Here is a 26,446-nt window from a genome sequence, read left to right on the forward strand (position 1 = left end):
TCACCTGAGACACAACAGCACTTCCACTTCCACTCCTCCTTCAGCCTTCCACAGGTCAGTTTTCTCTTCTTTCTCTTGTTTCTGTCTCATCTTTATGGTGTTTGATTCATTCTCCATAAACTTTCATCAGTTTAGTGACATTTATAACTGGTTACCTTGTCCCCCGAAGGGGATTAATCTTTACAGGGTTGGGTCAAATTCCCCAGATATATATTTACTGAAACCTTTACTGAGTGAGTTTCACTGGACCATTGGTGACATTTCCATCACAGCGTCACAAACACAATCTGTGCGTTTACATGACAACTTTTATTCCTGGTTTAATCTGATTAAAGGTTTGATCCTATTTCAGATGTCTGTGTAAACAACTTATTCCAGTTGAAAAAGAAAAGTTCGGATTAAATTTAAACCCAATTAAAGTCACTGGTTTAATCCACTTTTGAATCCGTTCTAAATTCTTCCTGGACATGTAAAGCCTTTATTCTGTTTGGACTTTATTCCTTCCATTCTGCACATGCTCAGTGTCTTGTCCTGTGGCGATGACGCACACATTCTGCGCTGGTGGAAGAATCTGCACTGCAGTCTAGTCTTCCCAAACCGTTCCAGTGGGCTATTCAGATGGGATCTACCAGCCTGGAAAACCCTCAAGGAAGAGTTCAACACTTGCTTTTTATTCATTCGTCATGAACTAATGAGTTCCATCAGTGGGCTAAACAGTTTGCACTGCAGTGCACCGATTGACTTGTTCTCACAGCCCTTCTGTTAGCTTAGCTTAGCCTAGCTTAGCATAATGGCTTCATTCCTCTGGTCAGACGTAGCCAGGCTTTTACAGGTGATTTGTAGTATTTTATGAGTGATTTTGGTGAATTCAGTTCTCCCTAATCATTCCTTTAGTCCGCTGGGGTCAATATGATCACAAACTGAGGCTCAGATCATGGTCATGTGACTTACTGCAGGAATAAAATCTGGGCAAATAAAAACTAATGCAAAGCTAAAACGGTAAAGCAAAGCTAATTTAGCGCATGCATCCCTTCCAACAGAAAGATTTTCCAACTTCTGTCAACACAACAGTCCACAGATTGTATGAGTGCAGTAAGTCGCAGATCTAAAGAAATAATTAGGGAGAATCAGATTTCAGAAAATCACTGACAAAACACAACAAATCACCTTTGAAAAACTGGCTACGTGTGACCATGGAAATGCAGTGACTATGCTAAGCTAAGCTAACAGAAGGGCTATGAGAAATTAATAAATGTTTTTCATGTAAACCTTCATTCAGATTTAACATTTCCATGTAAAAAGAAGAAAAAGTACTGTAGTTTCGGATTAATTTCTTCTGGAAAAATAAATCGGATTTAAAAAACATCATGTAACTGTACCCAGTGAGTCTGTCACAAACTCAAATGTTTGTTGTTGGAACGACACTGAGAGAGCGGAACCTTGTGCAGTAGAACCTGAACAGAACACATCAAACACATGTTTAACACACAACATGGATTTTCTGCCACATGTTGTTGAAGTGGACTCACAAAGCACAGTCGACTGATACTAAACGACACACTGCTGGGGGACGGACTTGGGGTCAAAGGTCATCCTGAACCTAGTCCAACGGTCATGGCCTTCACAGAGGGTTCAGGTCTGGGTTCAGGTCACTGTTCATGTTATTTGCATCCCACAAAACCACGTCGTTTCCCCTCGGTGTACATTTGAAATGGCATCTAATGTTGTCTGTGACTAGACATGCTGTCATTTGAAGGGTTTGTGCAGAACGATAGGATGGAGACGTGTTGAGCCACATTATGTAATAAAAGTTCAAAATGTAATAAGAATGTCACGTCATCTTGTAATAAAGCCGCATTATGTAATAAATTTTGTAATAAACTATGTCAACGCATTATAGAGTAAATTTTTTCACATTATGTAGTTAGTTATTACAATTTGAGAAATTTATTACAAAATGCACTTGACACATTTTTATTTTAAAAAATGTAATAACATAGTTCATTATGTAATAACAATCCAAATTAATATAATTTCAGAGCAATTTAGAAGAAATTAGTCACAGGAGCTCCAGGTAATGTAATCAGAACTTTAACCACACAGTTTACAGATTAATTTAGCACATTGTTACTCTATTACCGTGTCAGTTGTGTCTGATACAGTATCTTATGATCTTGGAAAAATATTCCTTGGCACCCTCATATTGAACAGCAAACATTTATTGTGTGTTTTATCGATTTATGTCACTGAGATAAGCTCCAGTCCATACATGAACGGTCTTCCTCGTCTCTCTGCACCTTCCAGAAATTTACTACATAATGCATTGATGTAGTTTACTACAAAATGCGTCAGTTTATTACATAATTCGGCTTTATTACAAGATGATGTGACATTCTTATTACATTTTGAACTTTTATTACATAATCAACAAGACAGAAGACAGATTTACACCACATACCTGTACTTTGACAAACAGGGACTTCCTCCCTTGGTGTAGACACTTGTCATTCAAAAATGTCTGACCAATGGGGAAGCATCCGCCCACTGCAGGATGTTTGTGTCATAATGTTTCGATAAAAACAAAAACAACTTCACAACTTTTTACACTTCAAAGAAAAAACATGTTCAAATGCAGTTTTTTGGGTCTCAAATGTTTTATTTTTATTTTTTTTACATTCAAACACTTTTTTAATTGAAAATGTTTTTTTTTTTTTTAATTGATGTGAAGTTTTTTTTATTGAAAATATTTCTTTTCATTGAAGTAATATTTTTGGGGATTGAATAATAAAGGCACAAATATACTACCCCTAATATGGCCCGAATACAAAAAAAAAAAGATGACTTCAATCAAAAAAACCTTTTGAGTCAAAGAAAAAAAGTGTTCAAATGTCATTTTCTGAATTTCAAATATTGTTTGCATTCAATCACTTTTTTTCTTTCATTGAAAAGGGTTTTTTTTTTTTTTTTTGGTTAAATCACTCCAGAATCAAATGTACCTTCCTGTTCCTCTCAGACAGGTTTAACCCTTTATGGACCCTTTTCACCGGTCCATTCCTCCTGCAGACTGAGGGAACTCTGGGATTTTACAGACCGTGTCCTGGTTTCCTGTTCCTCTAAACACTTGAGTTTTTTCCAGTGTTGTGTAAGTTGCTTCCAAACTGTAATCCATTACAGTTACTGTTACTTCAAAATCATTCCTTACCTTACATTATTACTGCCTCAGAATTGTACCTGACTCCTGTATTACTTTGGAGTTATACAGACTCTCATCATAAATGGTGGGTTTGCAGTAGAACCCCCCCCCCCCCCCCAAGAAGTCAAATAAGTACATGTGGACGGATAGCTGAGTAGGTAATGCTATGGTCTACAATGTTCCAATCCCAGCAGGAATACTTGCATTTTTTTCAACATTCTTCATGTTCAAACATGGGGTGGGGCTAAGGACCCCAGCAGATAAATCCACAATTGAATTAGAATTGTAACTCGATGTAGAAACATTAGCTTACCTTGTCCTCGCTGATCACAGGGGTCATGCTAACATGCTAACTAGCTTCTGTAAAGCAGGGTTAGGGTTCGGAATGAGCCTACGTCCATGTGGACAATGGACTGTCTTCTGATGTCTTCACCCATTGGCTGAACAACAGGAAATAGAACATTACTGATGCATTTTTGGTTCCTGAAGGTCTCACGGTCTCGCTGTTTTTGTTTTTTGTTTTTTTTTCATTTGAACGATTAACCCTTTCATGCACGAATTATGAGAACCTTAATCAAGATTTTTTTTCTGAGTGTTTTTATTCTTCTTTAGGCATGAAAAAAACAATGCAATTGAAAATTTTCTTATGAAAAATAAATGAATAAATAAACAAACAAACAAACAAACAAACAAACAAAAACTATATAAAAAAACAAAAAATAAAGTTAAAAAAAGACATGCTGCTACTACTACTACTAATAATAAAAATGATCTTATGAACCTATTTTACATGAAGTTGCAAAAATGTCCATTCAGCTGGACACCTTGCATTTAATTTTTGAAACGAAGAAACATGTATTTACAGATAAATTGTGTGAAAACTGGGGGGGGGCTTGTAGTTCTGGGGGTGAGAGTATGCTCAGGGGAGATCTACACAATGTTACCAATTCATGTCAGAAAAGATATGTAGTGTCTTAAAACTTTAATAAAGATATGTGCAAAAACAAACAAACAAATACACAAAAAAATCCATGAATATATAAGAGATCAGCTGTAGAATAGCTGTCCACTGTAGTGACCAGTATACATGAAAGGGTTAAATTGTGGGCGAAAAGTGGATTATAACCCAAGTGCTATTGAACGTGTACCGAAAAAATATGACAGAAAATGGATTAGTAAAGCTTTACACTACTGCATTATAGCAAAAAGTAATCTATTACTGTAATAGATTCATTTTTAATGCTTTATTCCCAACACTGGTTATTTCACAGATATGAGAACTCCAACTGGATGATCAAACACACTGACCTTTGACCTCCGACGTCACCCTCAGTGGTCAAATCTAAACCAATCAGCTGTTACGTCCAAATAAAACACATGTTCAGGTTTGAGTCCAGACATTTAAACCTACAGAACATTAGTGTCATTAAAGGTTCTATCCAGGTTTCCACTGGAGAACAGGAGCAGTCAACAGTTCAGAATCACAACCTGCTGTTTTTTTTGTAGGTGATTCAAGCGCCTCCTCTGGTCATGTGACCTTTGGTTATGTGACCTCTGGTCTGGACTGGTTTAGGCCTTCAGGTTTTAATGGAAATCTGAGAAACCATCATCACATGGTGTTGGTCAGACTGTAAACCAGTAGAATAAACCAGTTCACCTTCAACATTTCTTCCTAGACTTTGAGGATCAGCTGTGCCTCTGCGTCCCTTCAGGTCCCATCATCAGCTCCAGGAGGACATCTAGTGGTCTGACAGTAGAACTACAGCAGAACACATGCACGCACGCACGCACACACACACGCACACACAGATCAGCCATTACACTTCAACTCACACTCACACCACAAACACCTTCATTAAGTCCCATCTACATGAACCCTTTCATGTAGATGGGTCATGTTTCATGTAGTTTTTTACGAACCTATTTTTCATGGAGCTGCAAAAATGTGTACTCAGCTAGATGCTATGTGTTTAATTTTTGAAGCAAATAAATGTTTTTACTGAGACACTGTGTGAAAACTATGAAATCATTTTTTAAATGTTGTTAATCTGATGTTTTGTCACATTTTAACATACTCACTTTATGGGGATTACATGCCACAAAAAAAATGCAATAATAATAATGTTAATGACAGTCTAACAACAATAACAAGCACCTGATTTACACTCAAACATGTTAGTGCAGATCAGTTTTATCAAGAACAGCAAAGTTTCAGTAATAGCATGAATGTCAGTGTATGGGATGATGCACTAGTGTCCACTGTGTTGGTTGATATGGAACTAAAATCCTAAAATCCTTGAAAATACGATAAGAGAACTGCTGTAGAATAGCTGTCCACTGTAGTGACCACTATGCATGAAAGGGTTAAACACACACCATATGACAGGGGTTCTCAAATCCGGTCCTCGTGGCCCGGTCTCCTGCATGTTTTAGATATTTCCCTCTCCACACCTGGAAACCATGCCGTCGTTATCATTCTTCTGCAGAGCCTGATGAAGAGCTGATCATTAACTGAACCAGGTGTGCTGGAAGAGGGAAACGTCTAAAACATGCAGGGTACCGGGCCACGAGGACCGAATCTGAGAACCACTGCCATATGAGATGTGGGACGCAGGTCTTGGTTCAAAACCCTGAGTCTGGTTTATCTCTGAACCGCTGGACCACAGCTGAGTTTTATCTGTGACTCTACTGATGAACTAGAATGTGATCAGGTGATAAAGAGCTGCTGTTTAGGTCAAATAAACCAACTACAACATGTTCATGACCTTCCTCAGTCGTCGTCTACAGATATTAGTCTGACGCAACAGGACACTAGCACTTCCTGTGAAACCTTTCAAAATAAAAGTAGATTGAGGCACTGTCAATCATGTAAAGGATGAATCAGTGTGGATTCAGGCCTGGACTGATGGTTTGTGTTCTGATATGGATTCAGCAGATGGATCAGAGAGAGGACAGAGACGAGGGAGCCCCTCCCCAGAAGACCACCCACAGACCGCCCACAGGACTTGGACCCAGAAAAGGACCTGATCCCGGACGCGGACCTGGACCTGGACCCAGCTGTCTGTCCATGAAGAGCGATAACTCCATGGAACCCCCGCTGCTTTTTCAAAGAGGACATGTTTGTAAACCTCAGTAAGTGATCGTCAGTATTAGAACAGCACTGAGTGACCCTCGGTGGACGAACATACAAGGTCCAGATAAAAGACTCATAGAGCTCAGTCTGAGTTTAGGTCTGAGGGTCCACTGATCTGTTTCAGCTTTAACACATTCTTATCTTAGACCTGGACCCTGAGTTCTCACATATGAGCATCAGGTCGGAGGTCAGAGGTCAGAGGTCACAGCAGAGTCAGAAAACATTTGACAGTAGGATATGAATCACACTGAGACCACAGTTTAATGTCAGAGTTCAGCACTAAAACCACTGTACCACCAATGTTCACAGTCCTGGACCTGGACCTGGACCTGGACCCAGCTGTGTGTCCATGAAGAGTGATGACTCCATGGAACGAGGGATGTACTTTAAAACAGGATATGCTCCAGAGACTCAGTAAGTGAACCTCAGATCCAGTGGTGACTCATCAATAGAGGGCGCTAGGGCGCTGCCCCACCTGTCCCACATGAAGAAGAAGACGATAGGAATCACCTAAGTTAATTTTACAAAAACATTAATATTAAAATAAACGAGAAATACAGGGTGGGGAAGCAAAATGTACAATATTTTGAGGCAGGGATTGAAAGACAGTGTATGACCAATTAGTTTATTGAAAGTCATGAGAATTTATTTGCCACAAGAAAATGTCCATAATAGAAAATGTTTTTATTCTATGTGTCCTCCTTCTTTCTCAATAACTGCCTTCACACACTTCCTGAAACTTGCACAACTGTTCCTCAAATATTGGGGTGACAACTTCTCCCATTCTTCTTTAATAGTATCTTCCAGACTTTCTGGTAATAGTTTTGCTCATAGTCATTCTCTTCTTTCCATTATAAACAGTCTTTATGGACACTCCAACTATTTTTGAAATCTCCTTTGGTGTGACGAGTGCATTCAGCAAATCACACACTCTTTGACGTTTGCTTTCCTGATTACTCATATGGGCAAAAGTTTCTGAAAAGGTATGGATAATAGTGTTAGGTATGATTATGACATCAGTATATGTTTGGTTTCAAAACAACTGACGTAGTGTCTGCTGAGAAAAAACAACAAAATGTTCATTGTAAATTTTGCTTCCCCACCCTGTACATGATACAGGCTGTGAGTACTGTGTATAATCTGCATTCAAGTGGAGTTTAAACATGTTTAGTGAACAGTCAACTGACGTGTTTCCTGTTTGGGGCAAAAATCTGCACCTAAGGTTCTCCCTTTATCCTAATAGACTCTCATTATAAATGGTGCGTGTGCAGTAGACCCCCTCCAATACAAGAGATAGGAGAACCTTGGCCCCACCCACAGGAGGTTGATTCACACCACAGGAGATATTATTGATTTGTTTTAACCCTTAGGTGAACACTCAACTGACGTGTTTCCTGTTTGGTTGATTTTCTATTTTTTACTGTCATGTGACCTACCCATACTACCTTCACCCCTGGTCTAAATGCATTTTCCATATTATCAGTGGAACAGAGACTCTTCAGGGACATGTCTGACTTTAACAGCAGAGTCATAGAAAAATGTGCATGTTTGAAGGATAGACGGAGAAATGTACAGATAAAAATACACGACTGAAAACACATACTGTGTATTTTTATTTTAACTGAAATGAATTTTCTAAAATAGTGGTACATGTACTTTGGTGTATCCTAGTGGTGATATGTGGTTATAGTGCAGCTGAAAACTGACCTGGATACTGCACCACCAGTAAATCATTTCACCAGCCGCCACTGATCACATCTGGTCCAGATCCACCAACAGGGTTTTCAGCTCAGTCAGTCCTAACGTAGCGTTCTATGTCCGACCTAAAGTTAGTCCTGTTGAACCGTTGACATCACGTCGTCTTTTCTTGAGTCTAATAAATGTCAGACACAACAGGACACAAACACTTCCTGTGAACCTTTCAAAATAAAAGCTGACACTGTCTAGATTTGGTGTTAAAATATTCATCTCATGTAAAACAGTCCATTAAAACTGTCGCATTAATGTAACATTAAATTACACAACATGAATTTGTTACTTATATAGAACTACTCAGTGTTACAGAAAGTTACATTTCACTGTGTTATTTTTAATTATGTAACAAAATGTACAACATCAACCAGATCAATGTCAGAGTTCAGCACTGAAACCGCTGTACCATCAATGTTCACAGACCTGGACCTGGACCTGGACCTGGACCTGGACCCAGCTGTCTGTCCATGAAGAGCGATAACTCCATGGAACCCCCACTGCTTTTTCAAAGAGGACATGTTTGTAAACCTCAGTAAGTGATCGTCAGTATTAGAACAGCACTGAGTGACCCTCGGTGGACGAACATACAAAGTCCAGATAAATTATTCATAGAGCTCAGTCTGAGTTTAGGTCTGAGGGTCCACTGATCTGTTTCAGCTTTAACACATTCTTATCTTAGACCTGGACCCTGAGTCAATTCAATTATTATTATTATTATTATTATTAATTCAGTTTTTTTTTGTAGAGCCCAATATCACAACAAGGTTGTCTCACAGGGCTTTACAGAATTAGTTGAATTTGAAAATAAACAACAGTCAAATAAATAGTCAATGAAGTAAATGGTATAATGTCCCGGGCATCCCCCATCCTTAGACCCTCTTTCTCAGCAAAGGAAAACTCCCAAAACCCAGTGGAAAAAGAGGAACTTCGGGGAGAACCACAGTGAAGGGCAGATCCACTCCCATGGACAGACACACTGTAGATGAGACCAGGACTAGTGGACGTCCATTTGTGGAGGTAGTTCCAGTCTGTAAAGACGCAGTAGGGTGGGGGCACATGAGAAGGTCCATCCAGACAGGTGAGGGTGGAGGAGGAGGTCTGGGGTCACAGGTTAGGACAGGGCACAAATGAGTCACCTCAGATCCTGTCGTCATTGGACCCCAGGCAGCTACAACTGAAACACTAGCCCCTCCCCCAGAGGGGAGTGGGGAACGTTTAATAAACTTAATCTTAGCTGGAAGCTGATTCCATGAGACAGGAGCTTGGTAACTAAAGGCTCTAGCTCCTACTGTACTTTTACAGACCCTGGGAACTACCAGTAGACCTGCATTCTGAGAGTGAAGTGTTCCGTTAGGATGTTATGGTACCAGAGCATCTGTGAAACAAGAAGGACCCATACCATAAATGGTCTTATATTTAAGAAGGAGGATTATAAATGTAATTCTAAACTGGACTGGAAACCAGTGAAGGACTTGTAGCACAGGGGTGATGTGCTTCCATATGAGCCTCACATATGAGCGGTCATTAGGGTGGTCCTGAGTTTTTAAGGTTTCATTTTTAAGTCTTTGACCCCTTGAAATGAATTTGTATCAGGAAAAAATGTACTTCATAATTTTTGGAAGGATTATCAAAAAGGTTACTGGTAGCTCAAACGGGTTGAAATTTAAAGTGTTCATTGTTTTTTGTGAAAAGTCAGTGACAGCAATCATAATGGTTTTTTTGAGACTTGATCTCAGAAAAGTGAAATATTTTTAACTGAAAAGCAGCGTCAAGTGCATTGGAATCCATGGCAGGTATCTGCCATTATCTGGATCTCAAATTGTTCAGTGTCTCCAAAGTTGAAGTGCAGTTTATCATGGACACAACGGCACAGAGCAGGAACTGAACCACCAACCCTTTGACTATTGGGTAACCCGCTCTACCTCCTGAGCCACGGTGACCCCAGATGTTCCATCTGAGATAAAATCAGAAGTTGTTCACTCTATGAAAACTAGCATAGGCAACAACGAAGCACCTGTGAGGGCTTCAGCTGATCTCAAATCTGTCAAATCATATGTGACTATTTTATTTTTAGTGTCACAAGAAGTGAGACAGTTTAAAATGACCAGTTTGTCAAACTTGTAAAACTTATTGAGGAAGAATATAAGCAGCTTGGTTGAAATAACATTTTAATGATTGTGAGCCTAAAATTCACACTCATTGAAGAACTACTCAACAATATTTAAAATGTATGAAAGTTGGTCTGTCTGCATCTTATGTCAAGTGGAACAAATTTTAGGGGTCAGATCAAGAAAATTGTGAGCTTTATTTTTGGCTCTATTTAAGGACCACCCATATGAGCGTCAGGTCAGAGGTCACAGCGGAGTCAGAAAACATTTGACAGTGAACAGCATCTCTTTTAACGTCCACATGAAACTGGATTCTTCTGCAGTAGGATATGAATCACACTGAGACCACAGTTTAATGTCAGAGTTCAGCACTAAAACCACTGTACCAGCAATGTTCACAGTCTTGGACCTGGACCTGGACCTGGACCCAGCTGTGTGTCCATGAAGAGCGATGACTTCATGTATCGGTGGATAGAGTTTAAAACAGAACATGTTTCAGAGACTCACTAAGTGAACATCAGATCTGGTCTAGATTCAATAACAGGGATTTCAGCTCAGTCAGTCCTAACTTGGCGTTCTAGGTCCGACCTAAAGTTAGTCCTGTTGCACCGTCGGTGTTCTGGTCTTATGTCTTTTGTCCATGGTCTTTTTCTTCAGTCTATGGTTCAGACACTGGCAAGAGAATCACACTAAACTTGATCAATGAAAACTTCTTGTAGTGGAACCTGGTCCTAGATGATACTGGATCAGAGTCTAGGGTTGATTCCTGGTCCATTGAACACCTTTGTATCGTATGTTGTAAGTGCAGATGATGAGGAGACACATGATTAGGACAGAGCTGTTGGTTTCATCCAAATGTGGATGAGATCAACTAAACCCAGTCAGTGTGAAGCTCCAAACTCACTCAGATGTTGACTGTCAGTGGGACCAGCAGGACCAGGACACCTGTCCCACTACAGGGGGCCATGTGACTCATGTTGTGGTCCAGGTGTGTCCACCTGTTGGTGTCAGTGTGGGCAGACATAATGTGAGCTCATTGTTGATGTTTGATCCTCAGAGTGGAGCAGCAGAGCTCAGAGGTTCCCACTGGTCTACAGGATCAGACTCAGCTGGACTCCATATTTAAGGTGTGTACATGTCCAACATCTACTGGTCCATCTGTTCTGTCCAATCATGTCCTGCTGCTGGTTTCAGACCAGTGGACGTCACTGTGTCCAACATGGACCTGAGCTTTGGTCCATGTTGGACTTTGGCTCTTTCATCATGTTTTGTGTTCCAGCTGCTGGAGGAGAACATCTGCACTTTTGTCAAGAACGAACTGAAGAAGTTCCAGCAGGTTCTGAGTCCAGATCACCCAGAATGCTTAGAGAGTCTGAGTGATGAGGATGAAGAGCAGAGGAGGAGCTCCGAGGCTTTTCTGAAGATCACACTGAACTTCCTGAGGAGGATGAAGCAGGAGGAGCTGGCTGAGCGTCTGCACCGCAGTAAGACCATTCTGTACAGATTGAACAGATGAAAATATTTGGATTTACTGTGAGACTGATGGTTTGATCTGGGTCTGCATTCAGGAAGTCAGTCTGGAGTTCAGCGGAAACTGAAACGTAACCTGCAGCAGAAGTTTGAGTGTGTGTTTGAGGGCATCGCTAAAGCAGGAAACCCCAAAACCCTCCTGAACCAGATCTACACAGAGCTCTACATCACAGAGGGAGGGGCTACAGAGGTCAACCAGGACCATGAGGTCAGACTGATTGAAACAGCATCCAGGAACCCACACAGACCACCAACAACCATCACATGTGAAGACATCTTTAAAACACCAGCTGACAGACATCAGCCAATCAGAACAGTGCTGACAAAGGGCGTGGCCGGCATCGGGAAAACAGTGTCCACACAGAAGTTCAGTCTGGACTGGGCTGAAGACAAAGCCAACCAGGACATCCACTTCATATTTCCATTCACCTTCAGAGAGCTGAATGTGCTGAAACAGAAGAAGTTCAGCTTGGTGGAACTGGTTCATCACTTCTTCACTGAAACCAAAGAAGCAGGAATCTGGATCTTTGAAGACCTCCAGGTGGTGTTCATCTTAGATGGTCTGGATGAGTGTCGACCTCCTCTGGACTTCAACAACACTCAGATCCTGACTGATGTGACAGAGTCCAGCTCAGTGGATGTGCTGCTGATGAACCTCATCAGGGGGAACCTGCTTCCCTCTGCTCGCCTCTGGATAACCACACGACCTGCAGCAGCCAATCAGATCCCTGCTCAGTGTGTCGACATGGTGACAGAGGTCAGAGGGTTCACTGACCCACAGAAGGAGGACTACTTCAGGAAGAGGTTCAGAGATGAAGAACAGACCAACACAATCATCTCTCACATCAAGAGGTCACGAAGCGTCCACATCATGTGTCACATCCCAGTCTTCTGCTGGATCACTGCTACAGTTCTGGAGAACATATTGAAGACCACAGACACAAGACAACTGCCCAAGACCCTGACTGACATGTACATCCACTTCCTGGTGGTTCAGGCCAAACTGAAGAACGTCAAGTATGATGGAAGATCTGGGACAGATCCACACTGGAGTCCAGAGACCAGGAAGATGATCGAGTCTCTGGGAAAACTGGCCTTTGAGCAGCTGAAGAAAGGAAACCTGATCTTCTATGAATCCGACCTGACAGAGTGTGGCATCGATATCAGCTCAGCCTCAGTGTACTCAGGAGTGTTCACAGAGTTCTTCATAGAGGAGAGAGGACTGTACCAGGACCAGAGGTTCTGCTTCATCCATCTGAGTGTCCAGGAGTTTCTGGCTGCTCTTCATGTCCATCAGACCTTCATCAACACTGGAGTCAATCTGCTGTCAGAACAAAAAACCACATTCCAGAGGTCTGGATCTGCACAGACACAGTTCTACCAGACTGCTGTGGACCAGGCCTTACAGAGTCCAAATGGACACCTGGACCTGTTCCTGCGGTTCCTCCTGGGTCTATCACTGCAGACCAATCACAGACTCCTACAAGGTCTGATGAAACAGACAGAAAGTAGCTCAGAGACCAATCAGAAGACAGTTGAGTACATCAAGAACAAGATCAATGAGAAACCGTCTGTCGAGAAAAGCATCAACCTGTTCCACTGTCTGAATGAACTGGAGGATCGATCTCTGGTGGATCAGATCCAACAGTACCTCAGAGGTGAAGATCTCTGCACAGATGGTCTGTCTCCTGCTGTGTGGTCAGCTCTGGTCTTCATCTTACTGTCATCAGATAAAGATCTGGATGAGTTTGACCTGAACAAATACTTTGGTTCAGAGAAGGCTCTTCTGAATTTGCTGCCAGTCGTCAAAGCCTCCAACAAAGCTGTGTGAGTCCAGACAGAGTGGAGTTTATTGAGTTTAGAGCAGGGGTGTCAAACATGCGGCCCGGGGGCCAAATGCGGCCCGCCAAAGGGTCCAATCCGGCCCGCGGGATGAATCAGCAAAAATTACACTTAAGACATTAACAATCAAGGATGTCGTAGTCGTTTTTGTTCAGGTTCCACATACAGACCAATGTGATCTCAACTAAAATAATAGCATAATAACCTATAAATACATTTTCTTGGTTTACTGTGAAAAACATAATATTACATTACATCTATGAATAAGTAAGGACAACTCCAAATTTTTTTCTTTGTTTTAGTATAAAAACTTAGATTAAATGATGAAAATATTAACATTTACAAACTATCCTTTGACAATAAAATGTGAAAAACCTGAAATTTTGAAAGTGAAATTTTAATTATTAATTATTCTTCCTGTTATTAAATATTTTGTGCCTTTGTAGATCCAATCTGTAATATGCATGTATAAATGGTAAGTTGAGGTGTAATATTGTTAAAATGGCATTTATTTTTCTCAAGAAATTTCAGTTTTTTTTTTCAGGTTGTTCACATCATTATTGTTTGGATAGTTTGCAAATATACATATTTTTGTAATTTAATTTTGACTGCCCTAAAACAAAGAGAAAAATTTGGAGTCGTCAATATTTCCAGGTTATTATGTTATTATTTTACTGGTCCGGCCCACTGGAGATCAATTTGGGCTGAATGTGGCCCCTGAACTAAAATAAGTTTGACACCCCTGGTTTAGAGTCTGGTTTAGGACATTTTTATACCTTCTTCCTTCCTTGTTAAACCACAACACTGATCATATTAATCAATGTCATAACTTGATGGAACTCACATCCAATCCACTTCATGTGTATGACAGTACGAGCACATCTGATCCAGTCCATCAAACATGTGAGTTAGTTTATGGTGGACCATGGATTTAGATCCTGTTTGGTCTTCAGTGCTGGTTCCAGATTCTTTTTAAATAAATCTGTAAATGTACGCGTTACTGAGACCCCCCGATAAATAAAGGGGTCATAACCATGATCATAAATGAACAGCAGTGAAGGTCCAGACGGTTTGTCTGAGTGTTCACAGGAAATAGGAGCTCTGTGATACATTGACTCTAGAACCTGATATTTGACCAAAACTAGTGATTATCTGTAAAACTACTGGAACTGAAATGAAGTGGAGTTTAGTGAAGATCAGTTTATTCTGCTGCTGTTTTTAATAAAACAAACCAATCTGTTCTGTTTCTGCAGACTGACTGTCTATGGCCTATCACAAAGAGGCTTTGAAGGTCTGTCCTCAGTTCTCAGATCCCAGTCCTCTAGTCTCAGACATCTGGACCTCATTACCAATGACTTGGAGGATTCAGGACTGAAGATCCTGTCAGATGGACTAAGGAGTCCAGACTGTAAACTGGAGACTCTCAGGTCAGATAAAGTTAGAATCTGAATTCAGTTCTTTCTGATCTTTTGGTCCTGACTGAGTTTTATTAAATCATGTTGTACTTGTTTAAATGCAGGTGTATTAGATCTAGAGCTGCACAATCAAGTCAATCACAAGCAGTGGGGGCTGGTCAGTAGAGGGCGCTAGGGCGCCGCCCCACCTGTCTCACATGAAGAAGAAGACGATAGGAATCACCTAAAATAATTTGACAAAAACATAAATATTTAAATAAATGAGTAATACATGATACAGGCTGTGAGTACTGTGTATAATCTGCATTCAAGTGGAGTTTAAACATGTTTAGTGAACAGTCAACTGACGTGTTTCCTGTTTGGGGCAAAAATCTGCACCTAAGGTTCTCCCTTTATCCTAATAGACTCTCATTATAAATGGTGCGTGTGCAGTAGACCCCCTCCAATACAAGAGATAGGAGAACCTTGGCCCCACCCACAGGAGTAAACATCACATCCCAAAAAAAATCAAGATCTTCCTCAAAAATGGAATCAGTGAACAGGTCCATAAGTAAAACTACTGAGCCATGACTAAGAGGATGGACAGATCAGTGGATAACACAACAGGTTTAGATGCAGGAGGGGTGAGGTTGATTCACACCACAGGAGATATTATTGATTTGTTTTAACCCTTAGGTTGATTTTCTATTTTTTTTTTTACTGTCATGTGACCTACCCGTACTACCTTCACCCCTGGTCTAAATGCATTTTCCATATTATCAGTGGAACAGAGACTCTTCAGGGACATGTCTGACTTTGACAGCAGAGTCATAGAAAAATGTGCATGTTTGAAGGATAGACGGAGAAATGTACAGATAAAAATACACGACTGAAAACACATACTGTGTATTTTTATTTGAATCCAAATGAATATTCTAAAATAGTGGTGCCTGTACTTTGGTGTATCCTAGTGGTGATATGTGGTTATAGTGCAGCTGAAAACTGACCTGGATACTGCACCAGCAACAAATAATTTCACCAGCCGCCACTGATCACAAGTGTGATCACTATATTGACCTGTGTAATTATAAAATGGAAAAAGACCACAATTTAAAGTTCAGGATTTAGGTGGATTTATGGTGATCCAAATGGAAAATTAGGGAATAAAAGTTCTACTAAATAAAAAATAAAAGGTCAACTTCTGTTGTATGGAGATGATTTGGATTCAGTGACACTGAGAAGATGGAGATACTGTGGAAAACATGAAAAATGAAAATCACATTCAAATGTTTCTACTTTTCAGTTTTGGTATTTTTACACTAGTTTCAGTTTTTATGGTGGACTTGACATTGTTAAATGACTCATCTGTACTTTTGTCTTGATAACCAAACAAGAAGCATCTTCTTCTTGTTTTTGCTGCTTTTCCACAGGCCTTTTAAAGAGCAGATATTGTGCAGATGAAACGTCCATATCCAGACATATACAGCTGTGGAGGTTCACATGTGGTTCAGTCGACTATAATACCCTTCAGGTTGCAGGTCCAGACACTTGGGCTGTAACTAATGACTGACTCTACAGTCGACTAGAAATATTACAAACTGAAAAAAACAAAACAACAAAAAACACAATGGCTCTTATTTCTATTCACTACAGTAAATACGTTGGTTGTTTACTGTCGGCTGTAACCACGGCAACATAGCAGAAGGAAACATGAAGGGCAAACTTAACCACTGACTCTGTCTCTCTCTCTTTTACTACTCGCATCTTTCACACACCAACTCACTGGCTCCGCCCCCATACACTGGCTCCGCCCCCATACCTTTCTCATCCACTCACCTGTCCATCACAGTCCCGTCCACACTCAGTGCTTTACAGACCGTCAGTAACAGCTGAACTTTCCAACAGTAACATTAACAGAACAGTTAGTGCAGGGTCGATCCAACACATTTCATGTTTAGAACTGACTCGGTCAGAGCAGTAGCGTGTTGAGGAGTACACGTCTGCTTTTTCTGCAAAAAGTCGTCCATGGCTCCCATACTCGTCTTAACGCTGCATAAAATTAATCATGAAATTGTCCGACAAAATGACAACATTCCTCTTTAAACTGTCATGATCCTACACACACACACACACACACACACACACACACACACACACACACACACACACACACAGTAATAGACTCACTACTAGCATGGGAGCTAACTATCTACGAGGTTGGTCTAAATCTTATAAACGTGTTTCCTCTGTGAATGTTCATTCATAGTTGAAGTGGTCCCGTGGTCCACCAGGCTCAGATACAGATCTGACATGTGACAGTTTTCTTGGTTGTGTCACATATGAAATGTTCCCAAACTTTGGAGCGTTTGTTTGTCGTAGCCTGGCTTCAGTGGGCGTCTACCGCTGCTCCTTCTGTTCCAGATCATCAGTGTGCATGTGCTGTCAGTGCATCAGAGATCTGGGAAAAGTCAGATGTCTCACTCTGAGCTACTTCAACTAGCTATGGTCAAACATGGTTTATCCTGGGATTGGATACACATGATGACATCACTAATGACCCGTCAACTACTAAATTAGTCATCGACTGATTTTGCCATCGACAATTAGTCGAATAGTCGTTGCAGCCAATAAAGCTTGTAATTACATCGCTTTACAACAAACACATGCCCGCGACAGTGGGTCTTACAAGCATTACTATATTTTTGACACACAGCTCAAAGAATTTGATAGTAAGGGTTCAGCACCACGGACAGAACCATGTCATTTTGACATCAGTCAAACGGACATTAACATCACATCAATCTGACACCCACTTTAACAAACCACTTCAAGTGCTGAGAGCGCAGTAGGATACTGTACCAATAGCTAGAACATTTTGTAAAGTTGGCACGGTGGCCCACAAGTTCACGTAAAATCACAAATTCAGTAAAAAGTAGTAGACCTACTCACCACTATTTAAAGGGTCCACGGCGAGCCTGCACTCCGCAAACTCGTCCACAATGCACCGTACGTCCATCGTCTTGGCTCGCTCATTCTCAATGGACAAAAATTGCTAGTTGGTTTTTAATGAGCTTTAATTTTGAGAATGAGCCTGTTGCTTTTTTATTCAGTGTCCGATACTCCCCTTTGTAGTGTGGGTGAAGAGGGGGGTTGCTGGTCAAGTACCAGGACTGTCCCCCAATCTTATGAAGTATTCGCCTCCCTCAGTCTGTGCGGTCCACCCTGCAGGTGTGCCTGTTAACAGTTTACAACTAACTCACACATTACCCATACACTGTCAGTGATGGTTTGAATTGTTCCTGTAAATCTGACCCTCTGTCCGTGCTGCCAGTATTGGTGGGCTTGAATCGCTGCTAGCAGTTTCCAGTTCATCTCCAGGAAGATTAGGAGTCAGACGGACAAAAAAAACAGCGTACAACTTCTGTAACTTGGCTTTTTCTTGCTCTCTCTTCTCCTTTTTTTGTGTTTTGTCGCTCCACTTTTGTGCCTATATGAATTGCCGCTCATGATCACATTCATTTAGATCCACATGTCTGCACTCTCTGTTGACTAGTGGTCGATGATTACATCAGTGGACAGCTGTTAATGACGATTTTACCCAAAATACATTTGGAGACAATATTGGCAATCCATTTGTAAATTTACACATTGTAAAGTTAACTGTGAGAGTGAATATGAACCCAGCCATGTAACACACTCTTGTATGCAATGCTTTGAATAAACCTACAAGACCAAAGGCAGTCTTTTAACATTTTTACCAACCATGACTCAACAAGGCTGGGGCAACTTAGATAACCACAAATACACCTTTTTAGTCAGTGTATCACTTGTGCTCATTAAATTATCACAGGAAGATTGTACCGTTAGAAAATGAATTCCTCTGGAAGATGGGGTGCTCCTCTGTCCCAGGCCCCCCCAAGGCCTGGGCTGGGGGACCACTGTCCCCCCTGAAGCCCCACCCCTGGTTGCAGCCCTACCAGACATACGATGAGATGAACTAAGAGTAGACAATCAAATACAGAGGCTAGTAGTGGAACCCAACCAACCACTCCTACTCTCAGCAGCATTGTGTTCCTCCCTGAGCTGAGATCTATGTGGACTGTGATGGTCCTTCAGTCCAGACCTGACCTGATCGTAATCCAAACATCTGTGTCCTCCAGGTTGAGTATCTGTAATCTGTCAGAGAGAAGCTGTGAAGGTCTGTCCTCAGTTCTCAGATCCCAGTCCTGTAGTCTGACGCATCTGGAGCTCAGCAACAATGACCTGGAGGATTCAGGACAGAAGATCCTGTCAGATGGACTAAGGAGTCCAGACTGTAAACTGGAGACTCTCAGGTCAGATAAAGTTAGAATCTGAATTCAATTCTTTCTGATCTTTTGGTCCTGACTGAGTTTTATTAAATCATGTTGTACTTGTTTAAATGCAGGTGTATTAGATCTAGAGCTGCACAACCCAGTCAATCACAAGTGGAATGACTAAATCAACCTGTGAAATTATAAAAATGGAAAAAGATGATCTTTTAAAGGTCAGGATTTAGGTGGATTTATGGTGATCCAAATGGAAAATTAGGGAATAGAAGTTCAGCCTTACCTCTGTTCTACGGTGATGATTTGGATTCAGTGACACTGAGCAGATGGAGATACTGTGGAAAACAGGAAAAATGAAAATCACAACATTAAGGTGCTTCTACTTTTCAGTTTGTTTTTTTTTTATACTAGTTTCAGCTTTTATGTTTGATTTGACATTGTTAAATGACTCATCTGTGCATTTGATTTGATAAACATGCAAACAGACTAAAATTACAATTTTTAAAAAATTGTTTTTCCCTAAATTGTGCAGCTTTATTTGGATCTGAGCTTTTGAACAAACTGAGATCTATGTGGACTGTGATGGTCCTTCAGTCCAGACCTGACCTGATTGTAATCCAAATCTCATCTGTGTCCTCCAGGTTGAGGATCTGTAACCTGTCAGAGAGAAGCTGTGAAGGTCTGTCCTCAGGTCTCAGATCCCAGTACTCTAGTCTGACTCTTCTGGACCTCGACAACATGGACCTGAAGGATTCAGGACTGAAGATCCTGTCAGATGGACTAAGGAGTCCAGACTGTAAACTGGAGACTCTCAGGTTTGGATTGTTCAACCAGTGTGAATGATGATGATTGAAACCATGATGTACCTGTAGTGGATCAGTCTGAGCTGGTTTTCAGAGCAGCTGTTCAGTGTCTGACATGAAACACATGCTCCTTTATTTCTATGAAACAAACACAGGAACTAAACTGGATCAAGGTTTATTTGAACCCAATGAGTCTAAATCTACAGATATGATCCAAAGGACAGTAAAGTGTCTACAGTCTGAGGGTTGGACTGGAGTGGAACTGGTTTGTCTGTTCAAACACTGGAACCCAAGAACCATTGAACCTTTGATTTGGAGGTGCTGAAGGATGTTCAGTTATGCACTTTATGTTTTTAGACCAATATCTGTACATTTGTGTCTTTATTTGGTAAAGGTCAATCTTCATCCAGTTACATTTGTCTGAGTAACAGTAAAAGATCAGGAGCCTCATGTATAGATGAGTTTCAGTGTTTACTAATAACAGTGATGTGCGCGCACCTCGGAGGCAAAAACACCAGTACCAGCTCCAGCCGGCTCACATACACCTCCAGGCTCTGCCCCGGAACTCGTGAACGAGCGAATATGTTAGCTCTAAAACTGTCCATGAACTGTTTCTGTCCAAAAGCCGATCCCATCTTCTCTTTCACGGCTGCATAATTTGACTTAACCACATTGGGATAGGCTGTCCTATAGCAGAAAAGCAGACTGTCACAGACGGGTGGGCAACAGAGGGTGCACTAGACATTTTTATTGTCTGTCATTTTGACGGACAGGGTCATAAAAATTCTGTCATAACAAATTATTATCCGTCATTTCAAATTTTTATTTTTAATGATGAGATATATTTAGTAGTATTTAATGTTCAAAAACATCTCACTGATGCAGCAGCTGTAGTTGCTGCTGGCTGATAAACCAATGTGATATCACTGCTCGCATAATTATATACGCCACTTTTAACTGGTGTGTTATCTGTAGACATTCTAAACTTTCCTTGTGTTTGTTCACGCAGTGTCAATCCCATGCACTGAGGGTTAGGGTTCAGGTTCTGTGAACCACAGATCTGGACACAAACTGACGTGCCATAACACATGAAAGGGAGAAAATGCGTACATATAACACACCAAATGCCATAAGAACTGGTGTATAACTTGCTTGTTCATTATTCTTCACCACATCAGTCCCTCTTTTTTCACCGTGTTTATCAGTGCCATCACATTTACTGGGCTTTAAAAGAACTAAGGAGACTCAGCTGTCTGCACAGTTTGTGCTAGCAAAGTAGCATCAAATTTTGGCTAAAGTTAGCTAAACAACAATTACCCTCAGTATTTTAATTTGTCAAAATGACGGATGGCCTTCAGAATTTTCCGTCATTTAAAAAAAAATCTGTCAATGACAGAATATTTTCGGTTAATGCGACCTCTGTATGGTAGATCTTCAGTACTTACAGGTCTGAAGTGTGCACTGCACACACCAGCATTCTGAAGTTCCTCCTCAGACCAGTTCTCCCGTCTTAATGCCTGCAACCATAACTTTCGCTGATTTTTCTGGAGGGGATGTTTGCCAGCGGGAATTCTGCAGAAGTTTAAATCCTTCTGTGTGTTCTTTCTGTTCTGACAACCCACAGCACAGCAAGACGACGGCACTATTCACACTGACAGTCAGTGTTTTGCTACAAACTCGGTGTGCTTTCTGCGTCCAAGGTGTGTGAGCAGCATACGTCCTACGTCATCATGAAACTGATCTGTAAAGCATGCATAGGCACAAAAACATGGCGTACACCCTTTTCCACGCTCACGTTCAGATGTATAAAGAGTGAAATGACTGTGGAAATGTGCGGTCCTCCACGCCAACTCCATGTCTGGCATACGCACGTTTCTAGTGCTTTGGAACCACTGGCGACACTTAGAGGTGACACTGAGAAAATGTTGATAATGTGACAAAGGTCATTCCTCCGAGTGATGTGCACATCAGAGATGCACAGATGAGCAATGAACACACCAGCACGTCATCCTACTACCAGAGCAGCACATCCACCACCAGAACCAGAACCAACCAGAACCAGACCAACCCTGTACCCATCAATGCCAATCGTGTATTCATAGGCGTGTCGAAACATAAGGTAGCATGTTTTGACAGGGTAGCGTCAATTGATTGACATCGCTGTCAACATACGCTACTGGTAGCTTACTTCGATGGAGCAGCTCAACTCACAGAACACCGGTCAGACGGGCATCAGCAGCTGGCTGGTGGACCGGAGGATCGGCTAACGCTGTGGAGGCGACAGGAAGCCTCTGTGACAGGAGGATGATACTGCATCTCACCGTCTTCTGACTCGTTGGAAAATAATAACTTGAGTGATTAAATATGAGTCAAAGTCTATGATCTCCTCTTTGATATCCTGACATGTAGACCCGTGGAATGAACTAATGTGTGACTTACACAAATACGAAGTATATATTTACCTTGGGGGTGATCCGAGTCAGCCCTGTTAGACCAGTGTTACTCACAATATCGTCGACTCTTTCCTCAAACAGGCTGAGTTCGTTTCTTTTCTCCTTCCGCCTGTTTTGGCCTCCACTTTGCGTCCACCTTGATGTCACCTGATCCTGCAGAGGGGGGAATCCCAGAGGGAATCCCACCTGCAGACCCTGTTTATGCTAATTTAAATGTAGGTGTGGAGAGGGAGGAGTCAGGTACTCCAACATATGCGCTCAGTTCCATGCTGATTGGGATGTATAAAGGAAGTGTACTTGGATTTGGGCGTAGGCACAGTTTTATTCACCTGGATTTTTTTGTGCGTACAGACTTTTCTGAAATTTGGGCATACGCCAGGTTTCAGTATGAAATCTGCGCAAGTCTTTATACATGAGGCCCCAGGTCTTTCCAGACTTCTAATCGGAGTCTGTGCTCAGATCTTGTCCTGAACCGAGTCAGTCCAATAGAAACTGGCTCCAGGTCAGTCCCATTTGTGCTGAAATCCATCCACAGAATAACTGTGTCCAACAGCTGACGCTGCTTCTTTTCCTCCTCAGATGATGTGTGATGTTTTGTGTTGCAGACTGTCAGGATGTCTGATCACAGAGGAAGGATGTTCTTCTCTGGTCTCAGCCCTACAGTCCAATCCGTCCCATCTCAGACTGCTAGACCTGAGCTACAACCATCCAGGAGCCTCAGGACAGGAGCTGTGTGCTCTAGTGGAGGATCCACACTGGACACTGGACACTGTCAGGTATGGACTGAGCTGATGCACACACACACAGAATGTGTGATAGAACAGGTGGAGCTGACAGGAACACTGTCACAGCTGAGTCCACATCCTTTACTGAAGTTCCAGACCACGGTCACAGATACAGACCTTCAATAAGGGACTGACAGGAACCATGGACTGGATGTGAACAGAACAGCTGGAGTGGATCACAGTGATGTCATGTCCATGTTTAATGCTGCTCTGACCCCCCCCCCCCCCCCTCCTTTCAGGTTGGAGCCCAGTGGAGTCCGATGGTTGAAACCAGGTCTGAGGAAGTGTAAGTGGATTTCCATTGGATTCCAGAGTAAACCCAACCTGAACATACAGAAGGAGCTGGTACCACATTAGAAAACACATCAACTGTCAGTGAAGACAGAGGAGGAGCTGACAGCTGATTGGTCAGGACACGGATCACATGACAAATACCCTGAGGGACGAGTCCGCAGAACCTCCGACCACTGGCCGATCACACCTCCTCTGTCTTTATGGATCATTCTAGTGTCGTTCTTGTGGCGCTGTCTGATAAAGGTGGAAGACCAACAAACAATAAAGTCCAAAACACAGGGGGTCCATCAGAAGGAAAGTCTGTAACAAGTTCAACCCAAAACATCTAACCACTTCCATAAATATTTATTATCCATTAGGAATATTATGGATTTTATGGACAATTATGAAAAAGGAAAAGATTAAATTAAAAAATCTGTGCAAAGGTCGTCACTAATAAAGTGTGTTTCTGATCAGAGGGTTTTTGACAGTGAACTTGGAGACAAATTCCAGTTCCTGTCTATCTGTCCGTGACGTGACATTAGACAGAAAAACCACAACTACAACTCAGAGCTTCTCTGAAATAAAACTCACAAAGACCCGTTTCAGACCAGACTTTTATTTCTCTCCATCATGAATTTACCCCAAACCATCAGAACTCAACCCTGTGGAGGTTTAAAGTGCTGTGACGCAGCTACCCATCAGTCATCTGCACTGGAACACACATTATCTATGTGATCACATGATCAGCATTTATTTAGTCACATGTTTATGTGGAAGATTTTCATGAGAACTTCATGACTTCTTTGGTCTTTGAATGAACTACTGGGACTTGTACAACTATCAGTACATGTGTTTAATAGAATACAAACGGAACCAAAATTAATAAAAAAATGGGACCAATGGCCCTGGAGCTTACCGGCCAAATGAAAAGCTTTGGGAAATGTATCCAGATGCCATTTATTCTCACCCACTTCTGTGTATTTATTCTATTACAGCAATAGCCCATGTTTTGGTCATATTCCAATCAGATCTATAAAAAATTCAAATTCCAACTTGATATCATTGATACTGATTTATTGGATCAATCCACTTCCTATCTGTTATAATGGGGAAATTTTTCAAAGTCACACCAAATCCAGAATCAGATCTGGATTGAAATAATTTCAATCCCTTGTGTTGACATCATCATAAAGAAGCTGTATACCAAGTTTGAAGTCAATCAGAACTGGAGTTTCGGAGAAGAAGATGATTGAAAGTTTTGTAACGAACGACAGACGACGACGACAGACGCCACATGACAACAATAGCTTACGGCCTGTCGGTCGGTAAGCTGAAAACAAATTAAATAGAGTGAGAACAGCAAAGTTACAAAGGACATCCTTTAAATATTCAACAAAATCAACACTTTATCACTTTTCTTTGAGTATTTTCTTCATTTTTTCTTTTTCTTTTGTTCAGTTTGTTTCATTTTTTGCTAATTTTGCTGATTAATTTTCTATTTTGTTTTATTAGTTTTGTTAATTTTGTATTTAATTTGGTTTTTTATTCATTTTCATTCATTTTACTGATTGCTGATTAATTTGACTGATTAGTGTGTTCAGTTTTTAGCTTACCGGCTGATAGGCTGTAAGCTATTGTCGTCATGTGGCATCTGGTGTTGTCGTCTGTCGTCCGTTACAAAACTTTCAATCGTCTTCTTCTCCGAAACTACAACTCCGATTGACTTCAAACTTGGTATACAGCTTCTTTATGATGATGTCAATAAAAGTTAGTGAAGTTATTTGGATCCAGATCTGATTCTTGATTTGATGCGACTTTGAAAAATTTCCCAATTATAAGAGATAGAAAGTGCCGGTAAGCTGCAGGGCCATTGGTCCTATTTTTATTCCTTTTGTTGAGTATTAGTATTTGTAATGTGGTACCAGGTGAGGTTTTCCAACTGTCCTTTTGTATTCCAACTAATGTGGCGTCTTTCCTTGTGACTGCACAGCTAGCAGCTAGCTTACAGCTATAAAACACACACATGACCAATCCAACATATGGTCGTGTGTGTCACAGTAACAGTGTGTGAACCAGGGACACAATTACAAACAACCAGTCATTCTACAGTCTGTCCCTAAAGTCAAATCAAGCTGATCACTGATCAATAATTGCAGCTGTTTTGTGTTTTCTTCTGTCCATCAGATTTCTGTGAACTCACCCTGGATCCAAACACAGCCTACGTAGTACTCAAACTGTCTGACAACAACAAGAAGGTGGAACTAGTGTGTGGGGAGGTTCAGTCCTATCCTGATCATCAGGACAGATTTGACCACCACTCTCAGCTGATGTGTTCAACTGGTCTGACTGGTCGCTGTTACTGGGAGGTCCAGTGGAGTGGAGCGGTTGATATAGCAGTGACTTACAGAGGAATCAGAAGGAAAGGATACGGTGGAGACTGTGTGTTTGGAGGAAATGATCACTCCTGGAGTCTGGGGTGTAATGAAAGTGGATACAGTGTCAGGCATGATAACAAATCCACAGACCTCCCTCAGTCCTCCTCCTCCTCCTCCTCCTCCTCCTCCTCCTCCTCCTCCTCTGGTACAGTCTCAGTGTATGTGGACTGTCCTGCTGGATCTGTGTCCTTCTACACAGTCTGCTCTGACAAACTGATCCACATCCACACCTTCAAAACCACATTCACTGAACCACTGTTTGGAGGATTTGGACTGGGGGGAAATGGATCCACAGTGTGTTTGTGTGGTGTGTAGATGAGTTGTATAGTTGTGCACTTGTGTTGTATTGTTGTGTAGTTGTGTTGTGTAGTTGTGCATATGTGTTGTATAGATGTGCAGATGTGTTGTGTAGATGTGTTTTATAATTGTGCAGGC

General features: G+C 41.4%; 1 protein-coding gene across 1 annotated transcript; it reads left to right on the forward strand.

Moving 5' to 3' along the window:
• LOC115423513 (NLR family CARD domain-containing protein 3-like) lies at nucleotides 1-26,446 on the forward strand. The gene is made up of 12 exons (XM_030140360.1): nucleotides 1-54; nucleotides 3,014-3,142; nucleotides 6,126-6,325; nucleotides 6,636-6,740; nucleotides 8,500-8,610; nucleotides 11,244-11,313; nucleotides 11,466-11,670; nucleotides 11,755-13,543; nucleotides 19,113-19,286; nucleotides 23,121-23,291; nucleotides 23,540-23,586; nucleotides 25,761-26,446. The coding sequence occupies exons 3-12, from the start codon at nucleotides 6,129-6,131 to the stop codon at nucleotides 26,324-26,326; spliced, it is 3,435 nt and encodes a 1,144-aa protein (XP_029996220.1). The 5' UTR covers nucleotides 1-54; nucleotides 3,014-3,142; nucleotides 6,126-6,128; the 3' UTR covers nucleotides 26,327-26,446.

The sequence above is a fragment of the Sphaeramia orbicularis genome, chromosome 8 (assembly GCF_902148855.1).
Source record: "Sphaeramia orbicularis chromosome 8, fSphaOr1.1, whole genome shotgun sequence".
Lineage (NCBI taxonomy): Eukaryota > Metazoa > Chordata > Actinopteri > Kurtiformes > Apogonidae > Sphaeramia > Sphaeramia orbicularis.